The 22,084-nt window shown below is 53.3% G+C and overlaps 1 protein-coding gene and 1 pseudogene across 1 annotated transcript in view; both read right to left on the bottom strand.

The window, feature by feature from the left end:
* TMEM132D (transmembrane protein 132D) overlaps positions 1-22,084 on the bottom strand; it is a 557,096-nt gene that overhangs the window by 77,117 nt on the left and 457,895 nt on the right. Inside the window, exon 5 of the mRNA XM_030292284.1 lies at positions 5,075-5,218. Coding sequence (XP_030148144.1) covers positions 5,075-5,218 — 144 coding nt within the window. The remainder of the gene's footprint in view (positions 1-5,074; positions 5,219-22,084) is intronic.
* On the bottom strand, positions 15,965-16,063 carry LOC115498845 (annotated as a pseudogene).

Raw genomic sequence — 22,084 nt, forward strand, 5'->3', positions numbered from 1 at the left:
CCAGGCAGCCTGGCTCCAGAGGCTGTGCCCTCGAGAGCCCCGCGCGCTCTTTCCGCAAGGCGAGTCAGGTAGGACGCAGTCACAGCTGCGCCCCCCAGTCCGCCGCAGGCCCCACCCCTCCCTGCTGTTCACACGTGTGTTATCTCCTGGATCTGTAGTCTGCTGGGTTTGTGACCCCTGGTCTCCGCACTCCGGGACCCCTCACGTACATTCTACGCGAGCGGGGGTCGCGGTATGCGGTTTCCTTCTCGGTCTGGGAGGACGAAGGGGTGTTGTCTCTTCTGCCCACGCTGGCCGCGTCGTGAGGGGTTTCCGGCCCAGTGTCTCAGCACAACAGAAACACGTGCCGAATTCTACTGGTGATGTCTGCCACGGGGCTGGCGCTGTCCTAGGCTAACCCGGGGTGTGGGGCCAGGCTGATCCCCACCGCGGACGCATCTTGCCCCCTCTCCCCAGAAGGCAGAGTCTCGGCTTGTCCTGATTTTTCCTATCACGGAGGAAAGTGACCCAAGCAAGTCCATTCTGACGGAAACGTCTGGAAACTGATACATACAGCGTCTCCCAGGAGTATAGTTGCTTTAACAAAGCATCGCAGGGAGGTGTTCGCGCTCAATCCCACGGCAAGGCATCTTGCCGGAAGGACGGTAACCATCCATGGAGGAGTTATTTCTGGCCAGGAGCGCAGGGTCTCAGGGCGCCCGGAGAGTAATCGCCCGCGGAAGAGAGGCCCGCGTGGAGCCCCTGAGCAGAGACCCGTAAGCCTCTCTGTAGGAAACGGATGGTGAGGGCACCAGGCCCTGCAGCCCTACGGCCCTCCTGCTCCCTCACTGCCACTCAACTCGGCCACGGCAGCGCAAGAGCAGCCACGGAAATAATACACGAATGGGCATTCCCGGCTGGCTCCCATGGCGGGAATCGTCCGCCAAACCCTGTCCTGACGGATGAGTGATAGAGGCAGAGAGGGAACGGGTCTTGGGTACCATGGCAACGGGCCCCACGCATCTTGGTTTCTGAAGACGTGTCAAAATTCTGCGTGTTCAGAGCGGCGTGTCCGGAGACGGCCACGGGGAGCCTCCTAACACCACCCATCCGCACGCCTAGAAACCGTTAAGATGGTACATCCTATGCTCTGCGTATCCTGCCACCGTCTTACAAACCCCTTTCTCTGGGTTCCCTTATGCAGAAACAGATAATACTTCTTTCACACCATTGTTGTGAGCATCAAAGGGGTGGACGCTGGGCTGCTGTGCAAGGACTGAGCAACACACACTCAAATGCTATTTCTGTTATTATTGGCACGACACGGGCTGCCTACACGTGACCCGAGGCGGAAGCCAAGGGCGCCCCAAGCGCGTTGTATATTAGAAACTGATAGACACGGAGGAAAACAGTTGGAATCTAGGAGACCGGCCTGTTCATGGGGAAGGGAAATGCTTCCTATAAACCCAAACATCGAATTGCAATCAAGGAATCACAAAAAGCTGACACTAGGAAGGAAGTCAGCTTCAGGCAAGGAACACCATTATTTGGTGTCGAAAGAGATGAGAGAAGCAACAGCACCAGACGACCCCCAAGTCCCTGCCCACCGCCTCCGGGCTGTCTTCCATCATTCCTCTCCTGCCCCGCCTTCGTGTGCATCCCCGGCTCCCATGGGTGGCTTCACCTCACTCTGCAACTACAGACTCCATCCCGACGTGGGAGACACCTCGTCTACAAGTGGACTGGCGGAGGGGTGTCCTGGGGGGTCCACCTGCTCCGAGACCCCGCTGGGCCCAGGAGCCTAAGAGGGGCCAGGTCACGGACGCCAGCGCGTCCCCCCCACCAGGGCAGGACAGGATCGCGCTCGAGCCTGGCGGGGGACGGGGTTAGAGGTCGGGCTGCTTTCTGACGGCGGCTCCTCCCTGCAGGGGACCCAGGAGCCGTCTCCAGCGGGACGGCAGAGACAGTGAGGAGCTTTAATCCCTGCTGCTGCCTGTTCCTTCGAGGGATACTTACGAGGCCATCTGGCTGCAGTCTTGGAGAGAGACAACCGAGCTGCCCTGCAGAGCAGAACCGCAGCCGGAGGGTAAAGACGGGACTAACGCGGGCCTTCCTGCTCGCGGCTCCCTGAGCTACCCGGTGACTGAACCCGGCAGTGCCCTGCAGGGCTGTGTACCAGCCCTGGCTCCCTCTGTTGAGGCCCACAGCCCCCGCCAGGAGGAGCCAACCAGCAGGTGCACACCCAGCGCCGTGCCGGGGGGACCGACGGCCGGGTGGAGGGCCCCCCGCCCCTCCGGCCACTCTCCCGGCCTCCAGCTCGTCCACGAAGCTTGCTCAGTGTCTGGCCCCTCGCTTCCCCTTGCAGAGGTCAGTAGCCGTCTTCTGCGGGGACCAACCCTGGGAGAACGTGCCGGGCCGGGTTACGCCCTGTTCCCAACGGGCATGTCTCTGCTGGACACACAAGGGTGGACCCTGAGCTGGGAAAAAACCGCAAGGCGACGAGTCCAGCTGTGACGGAGGGGCTGAGTCCCCCGTCCCCACAAGGGACCGGCCAGTCCACTTTGGAGCTGCTCGCGAACGCCCAGAACCACAGTGGAGAAGAACAACTCAGCCCACGTCTTGGTGATACTCCAGCAAATCCGTCTTTTTTTCCCACAGCCTGTGATAGACCAGCTGCCCATGGCACCACTTTGGGGATTCCTAAAATCCCCTCACCCCCAAAGCCCAGTCCCACGCAGTGGCAGGGTGGATGCATCTACAAAGCCCGTTCCCCTTCTGTGCCAACAGCACACAGAGCTGTCCTGGGGCCTCCCTTCCCCGCCTCTCCTCCGCGGATCATGTACTTTGGGGTGATCAGGCTTCGGACAGTTGGGGGGGTCGGAGCTGCAGGCCAGGCTCAAGGATAAGGAGGACCACCTGGGTGGGTCCCAAGAAAGCAGGTGCCAGGACGGGCCCAGAAGGTCTGCCTGGGATTCGAGCCACGAAGAGGCGCCTGTCTCCTCCCACAGGGTGGCCTCTGGGAGCAAAGCCATACAGGATGAGCTCTGTCTCCAGGTGGGGGTTGAGAGAGACAGAGACAGAGAGACAGAGAGAGAGACAGAGGCAGAGACAGATGCAGAGAAAGAAGGACAGAGAGACAGAGAGAGAGAGACAGAGACAGGGAGACAGAGGGAGACAGAGAGTGAGAGAGGCAGACACACAGAGAGAGACAGAAAGAGACAGAGACAGAGAGATACAGAGAAAGAGACAAAGACAGAGAAAAGGAGATACAGAGATACAGAGAGTGACGTATATAGAGACAGAGATACAGAGAAACAGAGAGAAAGAGAGACAGAGTCAGAGAAACAGAGACAGAGAGACAGAGAGAGACAGGAAAGAGAAAGAGACAGAGACAGACACAGAGATACAGAGAGATACAGAGAAACAGAGAGAAAGAGAGACACACAGAGAGAAACAGAGACAGAGAGACAGAGAGAGACAGGAAAGAGAAAGAGACAGAGACACAGAGATACAGAGAAACAGAGAGAAAGAGAGACAGACACACAGAGAGACACAGACACAGAGAGAGAGGAAGGGAGGGGTGGGAATGTTCTCATGATACCTTCTGAGAGGTTTTATTTTATCTGAATAAAACCCCCCAAACTATCCCTGACTCTGGACTTCCCAGTGACATCAGCCAGCAACACTTTTTGATTTTTTTTTCTAAACTGGAGTCGTTGTGGGTGGGATTTCCCGTCATTTCCAGACCCCAGGACTCACGACGGACGTGACCGCTGAAGTCTGCTGGCTCCTAAGCTGAGCCTCCGCCCGTGCGGCTTGAGATGCCCTTGAGACCCCGGGTTTCTGGGGGTGACTGCATGAGCCCCGGGATCACTCGGGTCGGTCTGGACTCTAGAGCATATGTGTAAGTGAGGACGGACTTCTTTGGTGACTGGTATCCCAAGCCTAACTCAGACCGCTGTGCACAAAAGGGATCCAAGTTCGGGAATGTTCAGGGCAAGCCTGGCTGGTCTGGCGGGACTCTAGCTCTCGGGTGCCCTCACAGGACCTGGCTTCCCTGCAGAGTGCCTCTGCCTTCTCTGTTGTTGGACGCCTCCCTGGCAGGTCCCTTCCTCGAGAAGGCGACTGCAGGAGATCTTGTCGGGAGGGGAAATCTTTCACAGGAGTTGCAGCCTGCGTCTCCAGGCTGCCCTCGTCGGCTGGGATTAGGGACCGTCTCTCCCTGAGCCAGTGACGGGGTCCAGAGGGACGCAAGGCTTTATGGCCACGCTGGGTCACTCTGGCACCAGAGGCTGGCGTGGGGACGGCACCGTTTGTTACGTGGATTACGTGCAAAGACATAGAGGAACTTTCTGGAGAGCACGTTACTGTTATGGGAAGACGGGCAAGTGAGAGCTAGTGAGAACACACAAGGATGTCCTTCACGGGAGCCCGCAGCCCTCTCTGTTGCACGGACGCGTCCTCACCGCCCTCCTTCCCACCGCCCCCGCTGCCCGCGATGTGCTGCCATATTTTGTTTCGTCTGGCCGACCGCGTGCAGAACCACCCTCAGTGTCTGCGAAGTGTTTCCACGATTCAGTGACACGTTTTCCCTTCTAGCTGGTTACCGACCGCACGGTTCGCTCATTCATTCAACACACATTTGCTGAGCACGTCCTACGCGCCCAGGGTTGTAAGTGACGGGACAGAGCGGCGCAGGGAGGGAACCCGACAGCACTGCCCTCCCAGAGGGCACACGGAACACCCCCACTGACCTTGCTGTGAAGTCATCCCGGAGCACGGCCGCACCCTGGCCAGTCTGGGTCTGGCCCTCCTTCCCAGCCTCTGCACCGCCTCCCCTCCCCCCCCTCCGCCCCGCCACGGCCTCCCCAGGGGGTGGGAAGAGGCCCGAAGCACCTGGCAAACGCCGAAGGGCAGGAGCTTTGCAGACCAGGCTCAGCCTCCAGCGTGGGTTTGTACCCTGTTCTACTACTGTGCAGGGGAGGGTCTCCGGACCCCAGCGGTGCGGCAGCCAGGACGGGCCGGGAGGGGCCGGTGGTCACAGACACCGCCATGGCAGCGGAGTCCCGGGGAGGACAGGGAGGTGGCGACTTGCCTTGATGACATCCTCGTCGGACGACCTGCACTCCACAGACGTGAGCACATCCGTCACCGTGCCGTCTTCCTCCACCGAGACCACCTTCACCGGGACGGCCACCGTCTTCCCCGTGAGGATGGCCGTGTTCAGGATCTCCGCCTCCTGGAACAACAAACACCTGCCCGTCACACACCTCCCGCTGGGCGGACCGCCTCCCCGCCACCCCTGCAAACGCCCCAGCGCCAGCGCCGCCCGGAGCCGACGGTCTCCCGTCACCCGGACGTCCACAGGGAGAGTGTGATGGGGAGGGATGTCACGTGCGGAGGGGCAGGGGCGCACCTGACGAACGTCACCAAGTGCCAGGAGCCGTTCATCTTAATTTTCAGATGAGACCAACAGGCATTCGTATTCTCTCCGTTTGGTAGATGGCACAGAGAGGTTGTGTCACTGGCCCGAGGTCACACAGCTAGGAAACAGTGAGGTGGGACCTGAAGCCAGGGAGTCCGGCAGCTCAGTCCCCGCGAGAGCTATTCCAGCAGGTCTGAACTCACACAACACGCGTCTGCCTTAAGCAGTGAGCTGTCGGCCAGGGGCGCAAAGCGCCGTAAACGGAGCTGAGATCACCTGCTTCCCACAGTGTGTGGGGGGCACGTGGACGCTGAGACCCTCACTCTCTGACTCTCCCGCTCTGCCCGTCTCTCACCTCCTGTCCCTTTTCCGGGCTCTTGTTGGGTCCTGGCCCCTGTGCACATTTGTAGTGCCCTTGTGGCTCCAAGGACACACTCAGCCCCACCGATGTGACACTTGTATGCAAAACACACACACACACACACACACACACACACACACACTCACCCAAACATGCCTTCTGCCTGATAACCACGTTTTTCAGCTCAGCTCAAGGGGTGTGCCGCGGGATGTCCCCACCTGCCCTTGTTATTTGCTTTACCGAGCTCCCTGGAGCCTGGGAAACACAGGCACAGAATCTCCTCTGTGGCACCTGTCACTGCCACTGTCTCACTTGGGAGTCAGTCAGTCGGTCATACCTCTTCTAGGCCACCGGGTCCACGGGGCTGGATGTGCCTTCTGCCCCCCCAGTGCCCGGCGCAGTGCTAAGCTATGGCGAGCGGTGCACGTCTTCAGAATGTACGGCTGAGGACTTCAACAGGAGGACTGCAATCCACAACCCCCTCCCTGTTCTCAGTCCTGCGCACGAACCCCGACCTGAGCAGCGGCCGTGCTCCACACCTGTGCCCAGTGCACCTGTGCCTTCTTCAGCTACTCCTACAGGGCTCTGGGAGGCCACATGAGCCCATTTCTCAGATGGGGAAAACTGAGCTCCAAGAACCAGAATGGGTCTCATTTCCCTCTGCGGGGACCATCTCCTCCAATCACATGGCGATCAAAGTCCCCATGTAACCCGCAGCCTCTGTACAGCACACGTCCCGAGTTCCAGCCCACAGTGTCATTGACCACACGCGACGGCGTCCCCGAGAGGCGTCGTATCGGCGCGAATGCGGAGTTTCCTCTATAGGTCCGACCTTGTCTGGCCCATCCTTGGTAGAGCCTGGGGGGCTGCTAGGAGGTACATCTCTGTCTCTCAGAGCCAGGCTCGGGCAGGTTCTAGCTAATTTGATTTTCATGTGAAATCACAAACGCCCATTTTCGGAGTGTGCCAGCAGAAGGAATAGAAATGTATCATCTTCGCATTGCATAACTGTTTTCCTTATGTTAACTTTATTTCTTACGTAAGATCTTTTTTCCTTATAGGATGAGGTTCATCTTATAATTAGCTCCTTTGGTTTAGATTTGGATATATATATACACACACACACACGCATATATATACATCTGCATATGTATTTTTTTCTTTATTTAATTCTGAGAGACCTCCAGTTTGGAATGTTCCTGAATCTCAAAGACCATGCCTGATACTGTCTCAATACGCAGGAGCCTCCAAAGGCCCGTTGATTATGCACTTGGGTTTGGTTTTGTTCCCTCCTCTGAGTTCCCAGCCCAATGTGATTTCATCTTGGGCACAAACACCGTAAAAGAATGAAGGGGTGGGGGAGTGAGGCTATGGTGCTACTTTCTGCTGCGTCTGGGGAGGGAGGCCCGCGTGCACGCTCCTACTAAACGGGTAGAGATCCAAGAGGACCGTTCACACTTTGGAAAAATACGGGAAAATGCTCCTTAACTCTCTGGCCCAAACTGGCTCGTCCCAAAGGAAGGAGCAGACCGGGGTGGGGAGGGGGGCATCATGACCGCTGACATGAGTTTCAGGGAAGAGGAGAGCGATTTTGCACCTCCGTGCAGGAAGGGTTACGAGCATCTCTGTCCACCGATAAAACCCGAGAGGCCTTCAGCGTGTGCACACGGACGCCAGCACGGGAAGGAACGGCGGCGGCGGGAATTAGCTGGCGACCATCTGTAAGCCCCGATGTCTGGGGTGCTCCCCTGGCCTCTGAATGGGCATGCCACTCTGCCTGCAGGACCTCGTGGGGATTCATGAGGCAACTTTCAGGTCCTCCCTGCCTTCTCTGTGCACGTCCAGTTTTTCGAGGTCAAGAGCGCTCTCTCCGGCGCAGCTCTGCCGTCCCCGGGAGGCGAATGACAGGTGCACGGCTCGTAAAAGTCTCCAGGTAAGAGGTGGTGGACGTGCCCTGTGCATTCGACCCACAAGTGCCCGGATGATTAGATGCCATAAATCCCTAGAGAGCTCAGCTGCCTTACGGTCATGGGCTCTCTTCACCCCAGGCCTTCGGAGCTGGGAAATCAAGGAAGGAACCTCTTGAGAAAGCTCGTGTCCGTCCTCACTGGTGGCTCCATGCTCCCTCTGCTACCTGGATGCCGTGCACGCCAGCAGTGACTCAATGGGTATCTGACCACAGAGCGTCGGGCTCTCCAGAGGCCAGGAGGAGGCAAAAATGGCGGGAGAAGGTGACGGTGCCTTGAGAAAAAAGGGGCAACCTCGTAAGAGAGGCCACAGATACGTTTCTGGGGATTCGACTCTTTATCTCTTGTAAGGAAGCAATCCCTGTCCGGATTTTGCTGGAGAAGCGATGACTCACATCTTCGCTCGGATCCCCTCTAGAAACCGACTCCGGCACAAGGATTCAACGGCGGTTTATTTGGGGGGTTCGGGAAGTGTCAGTAGGGGAGCAGGGAAGAGAGAGCCGGGAAGGCGCGTGGGCCACGCCAGCTGCCACGGTGGACAGCTGGAGCTTGATCCCGCGGGACTGGGCTGTGATGCAAAACACACCATGTGTGTTAGATTATTTCAGACATTCCCTTGCAGGGAAATTACCTAAAATACACACTTAAAAATAATTCCGTGGTGGGGCGAGGGAGCTGGGTTATTTATACGGCACCTCCTGAGAGGTGCTCCGGGGGCCGACCGTGCCCGGCAGGTCCAGAGTTCCATCTGCGCGAGCAGACGAGGCAGCCCTTGGTGGTTTCAGAGAACACGCTGGACGGGTGCTGTCCAGGGCGCTCTGCCCGCGTGGGGTACGGAGCTGGTGCACGGGGCAGGATCTGCTGCGGTAAAACCGAGGAATATGGTGTCTCATACCAAGGTCTGATGGATTGGGCCCGGAATTAGAGTGTTTGTTTCTCTTAAACTTCCTCATGCCTTTGGCAGCCTGATTTTCTGCTTTGTGAACACAGTGACTGGTTCACCTTCACCCTCCAACATCCATTTGAAAAACAGAGGGGAGGAAATGATGGAGAGATAAACATGGCACGGGGGCCCTTCTAGAACGCACCGCGAGGTTGACCTGGGGGTTGCCCACTTGGTGTCCACCCTCCTCTCTGCCCTCCTCGAAAACCCCCCATGTTGTCTGAGGCTGTAAGATGCCCAGCTAAAATTACCGTTTTTTTTTTTTTTTTTTTTTTTTTTTTTTTTTTTTTTTTTTTTTTGGGCTGCCCTTACTTAGTGACACAGTTCTGGTCCGTGAGATATAAACGGAAGTCAGTTGGTGAGGCTTCCAAAAAAGTTTGTTGAAAAAAAAAAAAAGCAGATTCTGAAGGTTGGTTTGTGTTTCCCCATTCTTCCTGCTGTCAGCACAGAGGATACTGGAGTTGGGGCTGTATCGTGCACCCCAGAGGTGAGGGCGTGAGGCTAAAATGCATCATGTGGGGGGTCGAGGGCAGGGAATCTGTTGTCGGAGCGTTGGGTGCAAATCCCGCCTCGGACGAGGCCCCCCGGGTGACCTCGGGTGACTCACCTAACTCTCGGTGCCTCATAAGCTTTGACTATGGACTGAGGACACAGCAGCGCCCCCCTCCCGCGTCTGCCCCGGGTTTGGTGAGTTAGTAATGCTGGAGAGCTCACGACAATGGCCGGTGCCTCGCCCACCCTGTCTCTGCGTTGTCTGATAAGCACACAGGTGTGAGTGGTGGCTGGGCCAGAGTGGACAGCGTCCCCCCAGCATCCGCGTCTGCTCAGAACCTCAGAATACGACCTCACGCGGGAAGACGGGGCTTTGCGGATATAATGAGTTAAGTTCAAATGAGGTCGTCCTGGATGGGGGTGGACCCTCATCTAATGGCTGGTGTCCTCATGAGACCAGAAGACACAGACAGATGGTTCTGTGGGGCTGCAGGCGGGGGACATCAAGGAAGCCAGCAGCCACCGAGGCTGGAGGAGATAAGGAAGTATTCTCCCCCAGAGCCTTGTGAGGGAGCGTGGTCCTGCCGCCATCTTGATTTTGGACTGTGACCTCAGAACGGCGTGCGGACAGACGTCAGCTGTTTTTCGGCCACCACGTTTGTGGTGCCGTGTTTCGGCGGCCCCAGGAAACCGGTACGATGGCCGAGCCAAAGAGAAGGAAGCGGACGCCAGCGAGATGGAACAGGACGCCCCCTCCAAACGCAGGGCGCGGCAAATTCTGAGACCTTGCTCATTCACACCTGTGTGCGTGTTCTGTGGCTCGCAGACGGGCCACAGTCCCATCACATACCGCCTGCCAGAAACAGGCCCTCCCTTTTCCCACGTCTTGGGCTGAAACCAGCAAGTCGAACTGCTTATTGTTCCTAATGAGGGGGGAGGAAACACTTTTTTTGTCTCACCGTCACCGTGGCCCCTTTGGGGATCGTGCGCCATTTTAATATGTGGTTCTGAGACCATCCACATATGTCGTACTGGAAGCGTAAGGTTGGAAGAAATACAAAGAAGCGTGGTGTTAGCGGTCTCACCGCTTCAACCTGAACCAAAGCATCGCGGGTAAGCTTCAAGCAGCCCGCCGGAGGAGGGCAGACAAGGGCAGACATCCCGTAACACCACTGGCGGCCGCCGGCCACGTCCCTCCCCTGCACACGCTGAGTGTGTCAGAGCATCTTACTCCCTGAGAGAGACACCTGGGAGACGGGCATTTCCAGCAGGTGGAAATACAGTCAGCGGGCACACTACGCCTGACTCAGAGTGGACGTGCACAAGGGAAGCATTTCCTACCTGGGCCGCCAACGAGGACCTTAAGAAAGGGTACAAGCTCTCCCCCAAACAGGACTTGAGTGCAATACCGCAGCCGAGCTCCTTATAACATCTTTTATTACGAGTCCCGCGGACGGAAGCTTCTGGTTTTGCCTGCCAACCTCTTGTCCGTAACCGTGCACCCATTTTCCTCTGGGAAAATCATCCCTTTTCCTTCGGAAGGAGAGTCACAGCAATCCTCCCTGCCCCCGGCCCAGAGTAGGCTGGCATCCTCTACACGCGGTGGGGCCTCTCCCCCTGGGACAGAACTCCACTTAAGGGGAGCAGGCAGGAGCCGAGATGCTGGGATCTCCTACGCAGTCAGCGGCACCTGAAAACTGTTCAGCCTGTTGTCTGCATTTCCATGAAGGTCCTGGCTCCCACCTTTCCGGCTGTCCCATCCATTCTTTGGGAGAGCCCATGTTCTCTCACTAAATTCCTTTCTAAAATTTTTTTTAAATGTTTACTTATTTTTGAGAGACAGAGAGAGAGCAATCCAGGGAAGGGCAGAGGGAGAGGGAGACACAGAGTCCGAAGCAAGCTCCAGGCTCCGAGCGGTCAGCACAGAGCCTGACGTGGGGCTCGAACTCACAAACTGAGAGATCATGACCTGAGCCAAAGTTGGATGCTTAACCAATTGAGCCACCCAGGCGCCCCATCACTAAATTCCTTTTTAGAGGATGGGTCTTATGTTAAGTGTTCTAACACACACACACACACACACACACACACACACAATAATGATGATGATGATGATGATGATGATGATAATGGAAACTTTGTAAGGTGATGCCTATGTCTGTGGCCTTGATCATGAGGCTGGTTTCACAGGTATGTATACTCCTGTCCAAACTCAACGAGCTACATACATTAACTATGCACAGCTTTGTAAACGTCAACAATACCTCAAAAGTAGTAAAAAAAAAAAAAAAAAAAAAACAAAAACCAAAAAACCAAACTTAACCAGAATCAATTTCCTTTGCTTCCAAGGAACTGTAATCAACACAGCTGACCAGGGAGGTGGATGAAAGCACATTGGTTCACAGGGTTTCCTCCCAATTCTCACTGGGATGCAGACTCCGTACTTCGTAACAATTACCAAGCTCAGTCCCCCAACTTGCGGGCTGGAGAGGGCATTAGTCTGAATCTGCACCAGAGCACAGCCTGGGGCGGCGATGGGTGGAGTCGATTTATTTGCAAGGGGGTGGGGGGTCAGGGGAGAGGCGTGGGAGGCAGACAGGTGGTGCTATCCACCTTGCAGCAGGGACCCTGGGCACTAGCGTCTGCAGAGGCCTGGCCTCCCAGAATTGTCTGACGTCAGGCTGGAAGCAGGAGTTCCCTCCAGGGTGTCATCTGCCCACCTGTGCGGGGTCAGGTGGCTACAAAGTTCTCCTGTGTCAGGAGAGAAACTGCCCACGACAAAGTCTGGGACACGTATCTCACTTACTTTCTAAAAAACAAAAAGAACACACCTAGGCTTTCTTGTTTGCACGGAGACTTGTGGCCAGAAATGACAGTAACTCACACAGCAGGTTTCAGAAGCAACGCTTCTACTCTGTTCTGCTTATAATCCTCGGAGAAGGGAGACACTCACTTAATGAGACGGCATCAAATGCGCCGCTGAGGCAAGGACACACACGTGGGTGCGTCCCTCCAGGTCATCTGGAGACGACTCACATGCCCTGCGTCAAGGATCCAGGCGGACAGGGCGAACCCCCTCTGGGAAGGTCCCCTGCAGGGCTCTGGGAGCTCACTGCACACCTACCTGCAACATCGTCCCTCCCTCCTGCTACTTCTGCAACTGCACTGCTCCTATTATAAATGTGCCCCACCTGTCTCCATATATTTACTCCTTCTTCAATATCCTGGAAACCACCGTCAGTCTTTAGAGATACTGTGCGGGTCCAGGATCTTAGCCGTAGACAACGCAATCCACTCCCGTTCATTTCAGCAGAAAGGGGTTTGCCGAGGCATCGGCGCTGTTGACGGGGTTGCGGAAACAGACCCCCACTGACCTCCCGAGATCAGTGTGTGGAACCCCTCGGTGTTCCTGCCACGCACCTGCTGCTTCTGCCCCGACTGGGATGCTGGGAGATCAGGCACGTTGGTTTAGACCCTCGTTGACACTCCCCAACTCCCACATACATCGCTTTCCCGCTGCTGGAAAGAAAGCGTCACACAGGCACATCCAATTGGCAGAGACTGAACCACAAGCCTGATCCCTCAGGGACACTCCGCTCTCTCCCAGGGGAGGCTGAGCAAAGTAGATTTTTGGAATTTATTTAGAGAACACGAGATTTCCACAGCAAGGGGCTGTAAAGGATGGAGAGAGAGAGTGTCTTCTGGGCAGCTGCATTTGGTGGTTTGCCACGACCGGTATCAGCATCACATGCCCTGGGATCTTCGTGATGTTTAAGTACAAAGAGGCATATTCTGCTAGGTCTATTGGTTCTCTTTAATCGAAATTTTACTGATTTTATATTTAGTATTATTTTTTAAATCATGGTTTTAAATTTACACCCAAATTAGTTAACATTTAATCTTATAATGATTTCAGGAGTAAAATTTAGTGATTCATCACTTACACACAACACCCAGTGCTCATCCCAACAAGTGCCCTCCTTAATGCCCACCGTCCCTTTAGCCCATCCCCCACCCCCCACCCCCACCCCCCCCCACCCCCACCCCCTCCAGCACCCCTCAGTTTTGATTTGTGTTTCCCTGATGATGAGTGATGTTGAGCATTTTTTCGTGTGTCTGTTGGCCATCTGGATGTCTTCTTTGGAGAAGTGTCTATTCACGTCTTTTGCCCATTTCTTCACTGGATTACTTGTTTTCTTGGGAGTTGAGTTTGGTAAGTTTTTTTTTTTTTTTTTTTTTTTTTTCAACGTTTATTTATTTTTGGGACAGAGAGAGACAGAGCATGAACGGGGGAGGGGCAGAGAGAGAGGGAGACACAGAATCGGAAACAGGCTCCAGGCTCTGAGCCATCAGCCCAGAGCCTGACGCGGGGCTCGAACTCATGGACCGCGAGATCGTGACCTGGCTGAAGTCGGACGCTTAACCGACTGCGCCACCCAGGCGCCCCGATAAGTTCTTAATACATTGTGGATACTAACCCTTTATCCGATATGTCATTTGCAAACATCTTCTTCCATTCCGTCGGTTGCCTTTTCATTTTGTTGACTGTTTCCTTTGCTGTGCAGAAGAAGCCTTTTATTTTGATGAGGTCCCAGTAGTTCATTTTTGCTTTGGTTTCCCTTGCCTCCGGAGATGTGTCTAGTAAGAAGCTGCTGCGGCCGAGGTCAAAAAGGTTGGTGCCTGTTTTCTCCTCTAGGATTTTGATGGCTTCACGTCTTATGTTTAGGTCTTTTATCTAATTTGAGTTTATTTTTGTGTAAGATGTAAGAAACTGGTTCAGGTTCGTTCTTCTGCATGTCGCTGTCCAGTTTTCCCGACACCATTTGCTAAAGAGACTATCTTTTCTCCATTGGATATTCTGTCCCGCTTTGTCAAAGATTAGTTGGCCATACATCTGTGGGTCTGTTTCTGGGTTTTCTATTCTGCTCCATTGATCTGAGGGTTTGTTTTTGTGCCAGTACCATACTGTCTTGGTGATTACAGCTTTGTAATATAGCTTGAAGTCTGGGACTGTGATGCTTCCTGCTTTGGTTTTCTTTTTCAGCCCTCTAAGACCCCCTAAAATGTTATTATATTGGCATCATTTACCCTTGGCTCTAGACCCCACCTCCAACAACACAGAGAAGTATGACCTTATGATTCTTTGTCCACAAGAGACTGAATTCTAGGACGTCAAATGTCAGAGGGGCGTAAGATACAAGAATTCAGTTTACGTTAGCCAACTTAACAATAAAATATAAAGAAAAAATAAATCTCTGTAAATTTGCAAAAATTTGTATAAACTTAGAGAAAATTTTAATATTAAAAAAATAAAACAATATACTCTGCAGTTAAAGACAGATGCTCATATCTGGTATAAAAGTGATTTTCTTCCTCCTGCTAAATTATATCGTACTCAAAGGTGATATTTGAAATACGGAGGGAAAACCCTAAAACACACAGTATGGCATGAGTCGTGACTGATCGGAAGACTTACCTGGTCAGTCGGCCTGGATGCTGATGGTTATGTCACATGATCGGATTTCAGTGTAAGACAGAAAAAGGAAGGCTCAGGAGGCATGCCACTTGTCCCCCTGTATTTTCCAGGTCCCTTGCAGTTAGACAGAGCCACACGACACTCATAGCTCCCAAAATGGGAGGGAAGTGTTGTCTTACTTCTTGGGTTGGGGCAAGAAAGCTTTCATGCACAATTACGACCTTTCTCATCCGCTGCCCTGGTGACTGAGGAGGCCGCCATGTTCCAGATGGGACCGCCATGAGATGGGAGAGCCTGTCAGCCTGGTTACCCCAGTCACCGTGCGGAGAAGAGCTTTCTACCGACCCACGCAGGACAGGAAGCAAGAGTAATGAATACGCTTTCCTCGTCTTCAGGCAACAAAGACTTTCGGGGCCACTGGCTACCGGATAACACCTAATCTATCCTAACTAACACACGACACTTCCCAATTCCAGTTTCCAAAAATAAAAATATTCATGAACACTCTGAACTCTGCCCCAAGCCAAAACAGATTGCTCAGGTATGAAAAGCTAACCTTGCCTCCACATGCTGGGCGGCTGGCCCTCCGTCTCCTAATTTCTGTTGTCGAGAGCTCGGACAGACCCAGCCCAACTCAGTGCAGAGACCAGACCCCTCTGCAGCTGTGTTCTTCCTCAGTGTGATTTCTTAACTGTGGTTATTTTCCTAAGTCTTTTTCGATGCATTTCCCCACAAAGATCAATAACCCAATGAACAGAAGAATGACTCATCACCCTGTCCTTGTTTTTTGATGGTTTGGTCAAGCTCTGTTATTCCAGCCCCCGCGACCTATGCCCCCATAAATAACATACACTTACTAGACGATGGGCTGCAGTCTGCCATTCATGCCACATGAAACAAAAGAGCTAGTACGTGACCATCAAATACTACATTTCACTAGCAATAATGCTGCATCATAAGTAACTTGCATGCTTCTTTTAATTTATATTTTTTATTTTTAAATATAATTTATTGTCAAACTGGGTTCCATACAACACCCAGTGCTCATCCCAACAAGCGCCCTCCTCCCATGCCTTTTTTAAAAAAAATACAGAATGCCTGGGGCACCTGGGTGGCTCAGTCGGTTGAGCGTCCAACTTTGCCTCAGGTCATGATCTCGCAGTTCGTGAGTTCGAGCCCCGCGTCGGGCTCTGTGCTAATGGCTCAGAGCCTGGAGCCTGTTTCAGATTCTGTGTCTCCCTCTTTCTCTCTGTGCCTCCCCCACTCACACTCTGTCTCTCTCTGTCTCTCAAAACTGAATGTTAAAAAATTTTTTGAAAAATAAAATACGGAATGCTTCAGAAATTTGTGCGTCATCCTTGCAAAGGGCCATGCTGATTTTCTCTGTGTCGCTCCAAGTTTAGCAGACCTGTTGCCAAAGGGGGCACCTGTGTGCTTCTTTTAACAAGTGGGGCGCATCCGTCAATTTGGCCTGTGCTGCAAACACATTTACGAACCCCTCTGTTTTTAAAAGGACATCAGCGCCTCAGTTTAATGGTTGTGGCACAGTATGGAGAATTACCACATTCTAGCAGCCGTAGCAGGTAAAATACAATTATCGTCCCACCCGTGGGGAAGCGGCAAAGATGCCACACAGCAGAGCCCACACGGGGCTGATGGCAGCACGCGCCTCTCGCCAGCCGGGCCGTCTTCCGGAAGCCGCTGAAGCAAGCCAGGTGCATGGTGCTTCTTCTCTATGTGAATGAAAACATACCACCTCATGGTTGAAATGCTCCACTTGTGGAAGGGTTTACCATAAAATGCCACCAAAGACCATCCTTATCTCCATTCCTTACCACTGTTTCGTTCCCCTCCGGCAACCACTTTGGACTCCTAACTGTCACCGAGGCGTTTTCACCTGTCTAAACAACACGCTACGTTACACTTTCTTGGTACAGCGGGCTCAGCCATCATCTGCCGATTTTCTGGCACGACAGGTGAAACCTCGTCTCTCTCTGTTTTCTCAACCACCACAAGTAGATTCCTGATTTGGTTCCTCCGTTGGCTTTATTTCTACCTTGAAGCAAACACACCTCTAACTAATCAAGACATAACGTGTTGCAGGTGCCTGGTGGCTCAGTCGGTTAAGCGTCCGACTTCAGCTCAGGTTATGATCTCGCAGTTCGTGGGTTTGAGCCCCGCGTCGGGCTCTGTGCTGACAGCTTAGAGCCTGAACCTTTTGGATCCTGTGTCTCCTTCTCTCTCTGCCCCTCCCCTACTCACGCTCTGTCTCAAAAATGAATCAACGTTAAACAGAAAAAATTAAAGAGATGCTGTGTCGATTCCTGAGGGGTTGTGTCTGCAGAGGCGGTGACACTCCTCCTGGGTGGTGGCGGACACAGGGTGCCCTGGCCTACAGTACGGGCTGGCCTCTGTGACTGACACGTGTGGTCGACATGCCGTGCAGGTAAGGTTGTGTTACTTGTGAGGCTTGGCCACGGAGCCCCTGTGTTTTCTCCGATGATGCTCGTTCGTGGAACTCGGCCGCCAAGGTGTGTGGAGGCCCAGGTGCACAGGAGGGGCCAGCGGAGGTGGTCTGGTCCACGGCCATGTCTGTGACCCATTGCCCACCCCAAAGACACGCCCACGAGGAAGCCTTCCAGAGGACTCCCTGCCCCAGCGAGTCCCATCAACTCCTAGAACCCTAACGAGAGCGTAAGTGGCCGCTGCTGCATGACCACCGGCGTCCCCTCACGCAGCCACGGACGCCTGAGACCCCCACGCTCCGTAGGAAACGACAGTATGAGCCTGGTTCCGACTCCCGCCCACTCTTCCTACCACCGCGGCCTCCCAACTTCCTCTCGTTTCCAGCTGACACTTCCTTCTTCCCAGGGCTGACAACGCCCCCACCGTGCCCCCAACTACCACACAGCCTTCCGTGCTTTATACGAAGGTTGAGTCCAGAAGCTGGAATCTGGAAACGGGCCTCCGATGCTCACACACCGTGGGGCCGTTTTCCAGCCTCCAGGCTACTGCTGTTCTGGGCCAGAGAATTCCTTGTTCTCAGGCTATCGTGTGCACTTTGTATGTTTAGCAGCATCCCTGCACTCAACCCACTGGATGCCAGGAACGGCCTCTTCCAGCCGTGGCAACAAGAGACGTCTGCAGGCTTCTCCAAACGTCCCCTGGGAAGCGGTGGGGGGCGGGCGGCCTCGAGAACGTGCTGCAGGAGTGAACCGTGCCAGGGACTCTGTCCTGTGTCCTCCTGTTATTTCTGTGTCCACGTGTTCCTGGTCGCCTCTTCTTCCGCCTTGCCTTTGCTTGCTTTAATAAACAGAACGCACCAAAGGATGGGGGAGGTTTTCAAAGCGCAGAAGCAGGAGGGAAACCCTCAATTTTCTTCCTGTTGGCCGCAGTTACTGGCTCTGCAGCATATACAGGGCTTCGTGTGACCAGAGCCGGCAGGCTGTATGTGGTCGACGCACTCTTGAAAACCAAATATAAATCAACGTTTAAAATCGTATTTTTTACACCAGAGGAGATTCCTATTAAAAATGATCCTAAGAGGGGCACCTGGGTGGCTCACTCGGTTAAGCGTCTGACTTCGGCCCAGGTCACGATCTCGCGGTCCGTGAGTTCGAGCCCCGCGTCGGGCTCTGTGCTGACGGCTCGGAGCCCGGAGCCTGCTTCGGATTCTGCGTCTCCCTCTCTCTCTGCCCCTCCCCCGCTCATGCTCTGTCTCTCTCTCTCTCTGTGTGTCAAAAATAAATAAACTGAAAAAAAAAATGATCCTAAGATAGTAAGTTCTAGGCCCAACTCAAATGCTACATCTTTCTTAATCCCTCCAGGTGGAAATAATCAGTGTTACTGTCTACAGTTTATTATCGACATTACATAAGAAAAATTATATATGGAGGCAGTAGAGCCTGGTTCTGGGGCCAGACAGCGTGACTTTGAACCCTACTTTCTACACCTACTGGCTCCAGGACTGCAGACAACCTAGGTGGGGACTGCACCGTGCCTCAGTTTCCTCATGTGTTCAATGGGGACCGTGAACATTTCCACATTATTGGCTGGAAGTGAGGACCGAATATGTGAGAGGCACTCAGAACCGTGACTGGCAGGTGGTAAGAAAACCACGTGTTAGCATCGTCATGATGGTCACTCGACGTGGCCTCAGGATTCCTTCCCGGCGTGCCTAGAAGCCTGAGACCAGGAGCCGGGAAGGGGAGCCCAGGCTGAATAGCGTGAGCCCTCCCTTGGCACGGCTGGGCGATCTCGGCCAAGTCACGTACCCCCTCGGGCCAACTTTCCCGTCTTTCAAGATCTCAATGGCATCCGGTAAAGCCTGCTCATGTGCGGGTCACGTAAGCACTGTGCACCTCGTTTTTCTCACCTGGAAAGTGGGGTTCTAGGTAGCATCTACCTTGGTGAGTTCTCGTGAGGGACGGGTACGCTAACGCATGCCAAGTGTTCAAACGGTGCTTGGCATCACCAATTTTTCGATAGGTTGGCTATTATTAGTAGTATCATAAGACATGCGGTGACTTATATTAATTCAGGACGTTCTTGGCAGAAGGAAAAAGTGAGAGAGAGACTGAGAGAGGGAGGGAAGCAGGGGGTGAGCGAAGGGGAGGGGAGGCGGGGAGACACAACCCAACTGCACGCCCGTGAGCGCTGGCCCTGTCCTGGAGCGAGACTGCGGGGACAGGCAGGGACCCAGCGGCCCACAGCGTGCGCCTCTTACAGCACTGACAGGAACTTCAGAATTAAAGGTGTATTTTTCACCCGCAGGTGCCCCAAGCATGAGCCAGCCGCTCACCTGGAGCCCAAGCAAGGAGCATTCAAGTGTCTGAACACGGAAGGAAAAATGGAGGTTTTGAGGCTTAGAGGCTGTGTTTTGCAAACTCAGGTTTTGCACATTTCCTGATTTTTTTTGAGAGAGGCTGAGAATCGGTATTTCTATGTGAAATCTCCTGAATTTCACATTGGGCTCACGTTTTGTAAAAAACACCAAGAAGCCGGGACAACATACATTTACACGCCGTGTTGACCTCCGTATGGGCTCCAACTGGTGACTTCTCTCCTGGTGGATAATGAATCGCCCCTAACCATGAGATCCCTTGTGGGTAAAAAGGGTGAGATTTTTAAACTCTTGCTCGCCTGCCCGCACCCACCAGCAGGGCCAGTGTTTTCCCAGGACCCTGGTTCACTTCTCCCGGTCACCCCACGACCCCTGCTGTCTGGGAACGCGGCCCCCTTTTATCCTGTGCCACCTGAAGAAATCTGGTCTCATAAAAGCACCGCTCAGTTTTGCATAACTAATTTCAAATCGTATTTAGCATCAAGTTTCAGAATTAAGGAGCTAAGTGACAGCTGTTTAATTAGCTCCTTAAGCTGATTAGACGGCATTACCAAAATCCCCTGAGGAGGAGGACGTCACCGTGGGGAGACCCTCGGGCCAGGTTCCTGCCACTGTTCAAACTCAGTAAGCTGCTAAGCCAATTGGTCGAGCATTCTTGACATCCTCAAGGATGTGGTCAAATAGAGATTTCTATTTATGACATTCACTGCTGCAGGAGACTCTAAGGGACAAAAATAACGCAAGCCTCTTTCGGGATGCTAGGCAAACAGACTCTGCATTAAAAAAAGAAAAGAAAAAAAGGAGTCAATTGGGAGTCTCAGAAAGCACTTTAGGATGCGCATAAGCCCCATGTGTTCCATCCTTGTATTGTATTAAGGAGAGGGGCGAAGATTAACCCTTCGACCCCACCGAATAGGCTGTCTAGCCTCCTCTTGATCAGTAAGACAAAGGCATATTAACGAATTTAAGACTTTAAGCCAATTTTATCCGTGAGATTAGTGCTTTCAAAGTGGCATTTCCAAGAAAGACGGGGAAACTACAGTATATGCCTGACTTTGTATGTGAACCCAGGAATGGACGGACAGCCCTGGCCCTGGAGAAAGTGTACAAAATGATGGGTTTTCGTCGCGCTGTTCCTTTTTAATCCTCGGCAACACTGGCAACAGGACGTGTGGACGGAGCGTCCAAGACCTTCTCGGCAGGAAGGGAGGCTAAGTCAAAATGCACACTACCATCGGCCTAAATTTTCTGGAAACAGGACGTAAGTTTAACTTTTGAATTGAGTTTTAGGGGGGGGGGGTGCTTCCAGTGAGCCAGGGTGGGCGGTGGTGTGAATCCCAGACTTGGTGGGATCGGTTTTGGGTGCTGAAAATTTCAGCTCCCTGCTCGAGGGAGGAAGAGCGGGTTTTGGGAGCCGTTCGTGTCGTTATTTTTCTTGACAGCTTTATTGAGATACAATTCACATCCCACATGAGTCACCCATGAGAGTGTGCAATTCGTTACTTTTCAATATATTCAGAGATGTGTGCGACCATCACCACAGTCTATTTGAGACCATTTTTATCATCTTGAAAAGAAGCCCGGTGCCCTGTGCCCTGTGGCTATTGTCCCCTCCCCTCCACCAGCCTGGCTCTGGCCGTCAGCCATTGCCAATCTACTTCGTGTCTCCATGAATTTCCCAGTTGTGGACACTTCACAGGACATGGGGACACATGGTCTCCCATGACCGGCTGCTTTCAGGAGGCACCACGCCCTCACGCTTCATCCACGCCGCAGCGTGTGTTCACGCGCCCCTCCTCGTACGGCTGGGTGACGTCCCTCAAGGCATCGAAGAACTTTAAGTCTTCCATTTCGCACAACTCAACTCTCCCGATGCCGTTCAAATCACAGTCCGTAAATTAGGGTTGTGTCAAGCTGAATCCAGCTCACGGAGGGCTTTGCTTGAACTGCACAGATTTAATCAACTGTTCACAACATTTAAAAGTTGGGAGATATGCGAAAATCTGGATTTCTGGTTTGTCTCGAGTAATCAGAACAGACAACTCTGGGGTATCATTCCGTAAGCTCCAAGTAGTGACTCCCCACCCTTCCACCAAAGTTCCCATCTCCTGTGTGCCACACGGCTGGCCGCAGGAGGCTGAGTCTGGGACGCCTCGTGTAGATGATTCTGGACTGACAACACGTGTGTGATCCAGCAGTCCAGGACGCAAACTTCGCCCGATCCCAACAGCTAAACTGAAAATAAGCAGGACACATTAAGGACACAGGGGTAAGGATGTGGCTTCGTTTAGAACTTTTATAACTTTTTTGTTAAAGCAGGCTACCGTGTGTCGGAAATGATACATCCAGGGGCTCACTGCTCTCCCTGATGAGAAAAGCCTGACGGAATTACAGGATGCCGTTGAGTACCCTCAACATATATCCGTGATTGACGACTGAGACTGTCATTGATGGTTCTTTTGAGAATCTTCGCTTCAGCCTTGGTTCCAAACAGCAATTCTGTGAAGCTCGGCATGAATATTTAATTTATGTCTGTTGATAGAGTTCTCTTGATATCATAAAGTATTCGCTCTTTGAAACTGGGGGAGTTTTTGCCTG

The sequence above is a fragment of the Lynx canadensis genome, chromosome D3, assembly GCF_007474595.2.
Source record: "Lynx canadensis isolate LIC74 chromosome D3, mLynCan4.pri.v2, whole genome shotgun sequence".
Classification (NCBI taxonomy): domain Eukaryota; kingdom Metazoa; phylum Chordata; class Mammalia; order Carnivora; family Felidae; genus Lynx; species Lynx canadensis.